Consider the following 7,699-nt stretch of genomic DNA (forward strand, 5'->3'; position numbering starts at 1 on the left):
CCTCCAGAGCCGTGGGAGAATGAATTCCTGCTCCCACCCCCCAGGGTAGTCATCGGGTGCAGCAGCCCCAGGACACCGACACGCTGCTTGCCCCTCGGGCTCCCCTCTGCAGTTCTCTCTGCTCCGCCGGGTCAGTTCTCCTTGCCTGCTCTCCTTGCCCTGTGTCTCCTTCAGGCTTTATTCCTTTGCTGCCATCAAAGTGACGCTTGAGGAGTGAGAGGAGACCAGCTTCTCTGCACAGCCGTCTTGTTTAACTGCAAGTCTTGGCCTTGACCATGGTTTTATCCTGCTCCCCTCACTGGGTCACAACTGTCCATGGACCTGGCCCTAGAATGAGGTCCCACGCCCCCTATTTACTTAGACAGCCTGTGTTTGTTTCCGGGGGCTGCTGTAACCAATGGCAACAAATAGGGGAGCTTAAAACAGCAAGAACATTTTTCCCTTGCATCTCTGGAGGCCAGAAATCCAAGATCAAGGTGTCAGCAGGACCACGTTCCCTCCAAAGGCTCCTGGGGAGGATCCTTCCTGCCCCGCCCAGCTCCTTGTGCTCCTGTGTCAGCTTCACCCCAGCCTCGGCCTCCATCTTCACATGGCTTTCTCCCCATGTGATCTTCTCTTTGTCTCAGAAAGACATTTTAGGACTCATATGGATAATCCAAGATGACCTCATCTCAAGATCCTTAATTACATTTGCAAAGACCCTTTTTTCAAATAAACTCCCATTCACAGGCACCAGGGTTAGGACTGAGACCTACCACTCAGCCCACTACACAACCTGGGCCCCAAGACAAATGTAAGTGGCTCCAATCCCATTTCCTTTGCCTTGTCCAAGGGCAAGAGAGGGGCCTCATCGGATCTGCTGTCCCTGATGCAGACTTGGCTCTAAGGACTCCCCGGCCCCCACTGGGATCCGTGTCCTGCTTCAACTTCTCTGGGAACATGAGTCCGTGTGGTCCTGCTAAAACAATCGCCCCTGTCTGCCTCTGAGCCAGCTGGACCAGAGCTTGCACCCAGTAGAGTTATTTTCCAGAGAAACTGTTCGCATCTGTTTTAAGCTTGTGTCCTTGGGAACCTCCAAGTCTTCAGAGCAAATGCCTTTTGTTAAGGTGTCAGGACGTACCTGACTGCAAGCCAGAGAGGAAGAAGGAAAACCACTGCCCAGGAGAGGTGGGCAAGCGTGGGGGAGGCAGGAGCTCCAAGCAGATGGCTTCTCCTGCAGCCGGGGTGCCTCTCGCTCCTTCTCAGAATGGGCTGCCTGGGGAGGAAAACCCTGCCTTTCTTCCTCATTTTTGTGCCCATATATCTATGTGGGGCTTTGTTGCAAGAAACCGCACCTGAGAGGCAAAGAAAACCATTCCTTGAGAGGCTCTGTAGACTAGAAGCACAGGTGAGTATACCCACTGTTGGGGGCAGTAGAGTTTTTTTAACTGACACCAGACAAAGCACAGAAGTCATAGAAACAGTAGTAAGCTTCTGTGCTCTATGGGCTCAGCGTAGAGTTTGCAGGTCTTATCGGCTGCCTGTTTTCACCTATGGCTGGAATAGCAAAATGGGTTTGGGGAGTTTGTTCTAAAGCCGAGCCAGCTGAGGGTGGGTGGAGCTGGGGGCCACCTGAGGAGTGTAGCTGCAGGTGTGCTGGGGTGGTGGGGGCCAGCCCGCTGGACATGGGGAGCAATGTCCCGGGTCCCCCACAGAGCAGAGACTCCTGTGCGGGTCCGTGGCCAGTTCCCGGATGCCCTGCAGGCATCAGGGCTGCGCCAAGCACTCCCCACTTTGATCCCCATGCACAGCCATCTCGCTGGCAGGTAGGACCCTGAGGGTCGAGGGGTAAAGAGTGTGGCGCTCGGGGAGGGATGGGAGCCGCCTGTGGCGCCCTCACCCACTGCAGCACAGACCTGGGGCTGTCTGCCGCTGTGAGCTCTAGCTTGGTGCGAGGGGGCTAGTGGCAGTGATCAGCCGCCTCACCGCGTTGCCCTGAGGATCTAATCCCCAGGAGTGCCTGTGTCCTCTCTACAGTTTTGGAGGTTCCAAGAGGCAACCCTAAAGCACCTGCAGGGCATCGCCAGCAACTACAACCTGTCCTTCATCATGGAGGCCTGGTTCTGGAGCCTGGCCCACGAGAGCCAGGCCGTGGCCCTGGCACTCAGCCAGCTGCAGGCCGCCGTGCAGGGCGACCTGGGCCACCTCAAGACCTGGGTGTGGAAGACTCAGTGCAGAGGCCAGAAGGTGGACAACAGGCTGCTGGCCTTGGGCGCCGCCCTGAGTGAGAGGAGCAAGCAGCGCGCCCAGGAGAGGAAGGGGCAGGAGGAGCAGAGGAACGCCCTCTCTTGCTGGCCCTGGACGTGCGGGCCGTGCACGGCATGCTGGCTCGCCTGATGCCCCTCGTCCAGAGCCAGGGCGCCAGGCTGGCAGCTTTCAAGGGGCGGCTGCAAGTAGCCAGCCCTGGCACCGCCGCCCTGCGCGTGACCCCGGCCCCACCTAGACCATCGAGCCCAAGCTCCCCACAGCTGCAGGCAGGCAGGCAGGCAGGCACCCAGAGCTCCGCCTGAGCTCAGGGACCCACCTCTGGACTTCGCTCGCTGTCTCCAAGAGATGCAGGAGTCCCCAGGCCCAGGCAGCTAGCAGACGTGGCCCACCGAGAGCCCAGGAGAGAGTAAGCACCGTGGCCTGCCCTTCCCCATCAGTGTCCACTTTTCCCTCTGGTGCCTCCTTAGGCCTCCAGTCCCCTCCAGGAGGACTTCTCCCCAGGCTTAGCGGAGAAGACACTGCTTTACACCCCACAAAACCCGCCCTCAAAGAAAGGAACCGTCCAGGTGATGACCTGCCTGCAGGTCAGGCCACCCAATGCACACACCAGTGAGGTGCTGCCCGCAGGCAGTAAATGCCCACTCAGAGTTGGTGATCACCCTGGTCAGGGCTGGTGGGGTCCCAAGGACGTCCTCAGCCGTAGCCAGCAGGAACCCTCTCTGCAGGGCCCTGGCCTGCATCCCATGGGGTCTGTGCCCACCAATGGAGGCCCCCCGGCCTTTGCAAAGCCGGTTCTGCTTTGCCACCTCTCATCTCCAGGTAAGGGTTTCTCTATGGCGGCACTACTGTACTGGCGTCTGGGGTCGGGTAATCCCTAGTTGTAGGAGCGTCCAGGGCATTGAACGGTGTTAAGCAGCATCCCTGGCCTCCGACTACTAGATGCCCGCTCAGCTTGAACTCTCAGCTGTGACCAGGCTGCTCCCTGTCTGGCCTTGCAGCCCACAGGGCCCATTAATCTGAAGCAGGTCCCTCCCCATCTGTGTGGTTCTAGGGGCCTCACCAGTAAGACAGGGCTGACGGGCTGACCTGGAGGGCACCACCAGGGGTCCCGGGAAAGGGGGGCTGTAGGTTTGGGGGCCACCAAAGTTCTGACAACCGAAACTGTCCGCAGACACTGCTAGATGTCCCCCAGGGGCACAGTCATCTCCAATTGAGGACCACTGCCAAAGATTATGACAAAAGCCCCCAGGTGAAGAGAGGAGGTGGGGGCTGGCCACAGAACGCCCTCCACCCTGGAACCCAAGGGGCCAGTGGCCTAGAAATGTGCGTTCCTGGCTCTGCCCCCAGCTTCTGGCTGGGTGCCCCACCCCTGCCCCGCCTACTCTTCTGGCAAGCAGATCTGGCAGGAAGTCTGGTCAGCAGGAAGCCCCCAAAGATGTCCATGTCCTGGTTCCAGACCCTGTGGATGTGTCACTTCACGTGACAAGAAGACTTTCCGGTGTGATTAAGGATTTTGAGATGGGAGCTGATCCTGGATTATCCCGTGGACCAGTGTCATCACAGGGTCCTTATAAGAGGGAGGCAGGAGGCTCAGTGTCAGGGATGCAGATACAAGGGCAGGAGCAGACATCAGAGGGCAGCAAAGGGCTTCTCCTTGGAGCCTCCAGAGGAACCAGCTCAGCCCACACTGTGATTTTAAGCCCGGGGAGACCTGCAGGGACTTCTGACCTCCAGACTGTGAGATGCCAAATTTGTGTTGTTCTGAGCCACTGTGTTTGTGGGGATTTGTTCCAGCAGCCACAGACACTCATCCAGGGCCCCCTGCTGGTGAGGAGTGTGGCTCAGCCAGGTGTCCTTCTTCTCAGTCCTCCCACCGGTAAGAGGCTGATCACGTGAGAATAAGTGAGCCGCTGCCCCTTGCAGTGTGGGCTGACTCTCGCCCCTCTGTTTCTAGTTTGCAACGTGGGCCCTGCACTCATCTTTCCGAACGCGTCCACTGTGAATGTGATCTTCTTCCGCCCGGCTTCTTCACTGGCCTACGGGCCCTGTCTGTCTGCAGCTGGGTCTGCACAGCCTTGGGCCACCTGGGCACCCTCCTCTCGTACACCAGCAAAGAAAATGACAAGCTGGTTCTGCATGGCCGAGACTCCCTGCCCCCCGGCTCCATCCACTCTGTGATTGGAGACCCGGCCTTCAGGGAGCTGCCCCTCCAGCCACTGCCAGACAGCTGTTGGCACCATGTGTGTGTCATCTGGACGTCCATTCTGGGCCTGGGCAGGTACTGGCTCCACATGGGCCGAAGGCTAGTGGCCACTGGCTCCCGCTTTGGGGAAGGCTATGAGATTCCTCCGGGGGGCTCCCTCATGCTAGGCCAGGAGCACGAGAGCATTGGGGGCGGGTTTGATGGCCCTGAGGCCTTTGTGGGGAGCCTAGCAGGCCTGGCCATATGGCACCGGGTGCTGGTCCCCAGGGAGGTCTCAAACCTGGCCACTGGGAAGGAGTTCCTGATGGGTGCCATCCTAACACTGGCCAACGCCGCATCGGTAGACGGATTCGTGCAAAGGGTGAACTGCACCTGCCTACAGCTCTGTTCCTGAGGCCTCGCTACACAGCAGCTGTGCTCACACGGTGGGCCGGCGGGAAGAGCAAGTCTTCAGCCACTCTCGGCCACCCCCGACCCCAGCACACTCCATAGAGGGCCCCCCACCCACACTGAGGATCAGGCTGCTGCCTCCGGCCTGGGCCAGGCACACCTGCTCTCTAACATAGGATGTGGGTATTCCACAGGGTGGGGGGAGGGCCCACAGGCAGAGCCGGGCCTCAGGATCCCCACGACTGCATTCTTTCCCTCTCTGCGGCATTCTTACACCAACCAACACCCCCCCATAGTAGGAAGTCATTTCAACACAGCCCAACTTGCCACATGGCAGAGCTGCGCTTCAGCTCTGCCTCTCCTTGGGCATGGGATTGGGGCAACCACAGGCTGGCTCCTGGAGAACTCTTATTTTCCTTGCATTAACTTCTGTGGTCCTCTCTCCATGTGGCTTGAGAAAGTTTCTCTTTGACTGCTCCTTGTTCCAACATCTCTCATGAGAAGGGCTGGGGAGTCCATTTCCTGGCCCCACAGCTCCTTCGCCCTGGGGGTTCCATCAAGGTTCTGTAGCAGCTGGTAAGGCCACTAGAGCTGCTGGGAAGGGGGCCTGCAGAGGGAGCAAGCTACTCAGAAACACACATTAAGGATGGGTGGGCAATGCTTTTTTTTTTTTTAATTATTTATTTTTAGCTGCATTGGGTCTTCATTTCTGTGTGTGGGCTTTCTCTCTAGTTGCAGAGAGTGGGGGCTACTTTTCATTGTGGCGCGCGGGCTTCTCATTGCAGTGGCTTCTCTTGTTGCAGAGCACGGGCTCTAGGTGTGCAGGCTTCAGTAGTTGTGGCACACAGGCTCAGTAGTTGTGGAGCACGGGCTTAGCTTCTCCGCGGCATGTGGGATCTTCCCGGACCAGGATTTGAACCCGTGTCCCCTGCATTTGTAGGCAGATTCTTAACCACTGCGCCACCAGGGAAGCCCGGGTGGGCAATGCTTTTAAAGAGTCTGTATTGGGGTATAATTTACATACTATGAAATTCACCCATTTTAAATGTGCAGTTCAAAGATTTTCAGTAAATTTGTCGAGTGTGCAACCATCATCACGATCCAGTTTTAGAACATTTCCATTGCCCCCCCCAAGAAATCATGCCTGTTGGGGTCACTCCTGTCCCCACCCAGCCCCTCCCCCAGCTCTGCACCCACTCACCTGCTTTCCGTTTCTGTGGATTTGCCTGCTCTGGACGTTTCACATAAATGAACTCATTCACTGTGTGATCCTTGGTGTCTGGCGTCTCTCACCGAGTATCGTGTTTTATAGTTTCATCTGTGTTGTTGTGTGTCAGTGCTGCGTTCCTTTGTATGGCTGAATGACCTTATGTTGTAATGGACCATGTTTTGTTTTGTTTGTTTTGTACATCAGTCAATGGAAACTTGGGTGGTTTCCAGTTGGGGGCCCTTGTGAGTGAAGATTCTGTGCACAGTCTCATGTGAAGGGTTGTGTAGGCATATGCTTCTGTTTCTCTTGAGTGGATACCTAGCCATGGAATTGCTGGGTTGTACGATAGAATCATGTTTTTTTTTAATATTCTTTTTTTTTAAGCAAATTTATTTATTTTTATTTTATTTATTTTTGGCTGCATTGAGTCTTCGTTGCTGCGCGTGGGATTTCTCTAGTTGCGGCAAGCGAGGCTACTCTTCGTTGCAGTGCACGGGCTTCTCATTGCGGTGGCTTCTCTTGTTGCGGAGCACGGGCTCTAGGCACGCAAGCTTCAGTGGTTGCGGCATGCAGGCTCAGTAGTTGTGGCTCCTGGGCTCTAGAGTACAGGCTCAGTAGTTGTGGTGCACAGGCTTAGTTGCTCCGTGGCATGTGGGATCTTCCCGGACCAGGGCTCAAACCCGTGTCCCCTGCATTGGCAGGCGGATTGTTAACCACTGCGCCACCAGGAAGTCCCCAATCCATTTTAAAAGTGAGGAAACAGGGACTTCCCTGGTGGTTCTGTGATTAAGAATCCGCCTGCCAATTCAGGGGACACGGGTTCGAGCCCTGGTCCGGGAAGATCCCACATGCCGTGGAGCAACTAAGCCCGTGCACGCCATAACTACTGAGCCTGCGCTCTACAGCCCACGAGCCACAACTACTGAGCTCACGTGCTGCAACCACTGAAGCCTGCATGCCTAGAGCCCTGTTCACCACAATGAAGAGTAGCCTCCGCTCGCCAACTAGAGAAAGCCCGCGTGTGTCAACGAAGACCCAATGCAGCCAAATATAAATAAATAAATTAATTTTTTTAAAAGTTGGAAAAGATAACTTTTTTAAAAAAAGTGAGGAAACAAACTAGAGAGGTCTGACGGAACCGCGAGGGGCCTGGTTTCAGCTCTGCATTGAGGAGGTGGCTGGAGGGCACTGCTCCATGGAGAGGGGCCTGAAATCAGTCTCTGGGGCCTCTTAGCAGTGCTCCCATCTCTGCAGAGCTGTCTGTGGCCCCAGCAATCCCAGGCCTTCAGCTCAGAGACTTGGCCAGCCACCACCTGCCCGCCCCCCAACCCCCACCCCCACCCCCACCCCTGGTCTGTGAGTCAAGGTCAGGGGATGCATCCTAGGTCTGGAAACACCCCTGGGTGGCCACGGGAAGGTCCTGTAATCACGGACTTCTGCTTCCCCTGGCACTTCCCCAGGACGCATCCATCTTCATGGAGAGCTGCCCTTCTCAAAGCGTCCTCTTTCCCAGGATCCTCTGGCCTATTTTGGAGCCCTTGCTCGGTCTCATTCTATTGAGGTGGGAGAGATGACATCTTTTGGGGGGAAGACTGTTAATTTGATTAGGAAGTGTTTCTTGAGGTCCCTAGCACTAAAAGACCACACAG

At 56.4% G+C, this 7,699-nt stretch overlaps 1 protein-coding gene across 1 annotated transcript; it reads left to right on the forward strand.

Annotated features, from left to right (window-relative positions):
* Positions 1–1,246: 1,246 nt before the first annotated feature.
* On the forward strand, positions 1,247–4,844 carry PTX4 (pentraxin 4). The gene is given in 7 exon segments (XM_030872142.2): positions 1,247–1,387; positions 2,017–2,325; positions 2,328–2,513; positions 2,715–2,831; positions 2,916–3,066; positions 4,202–4,261; positions 4,264–4,844. Coding segments are annotated over 7 exon segments (1,545 nt in total).
* The last annotated feature ends 2,855 nt before the right edge of the window (positions 4,845–7,699 follow it).

The sequence above is a fragment of the Globicephala melas genome, chromosome 15 (assembly GCF_963455315.2).
Source record: "Globicephala melas chromosome 15, mGloMel1.2, whole genome shotgun sequence".
Lineage (NCBI taxonomy): Eukaryota > Metazoa > Chordata > Mammalia > Artiodactyla > Delphinidae > Globicephala > Globicephala melas.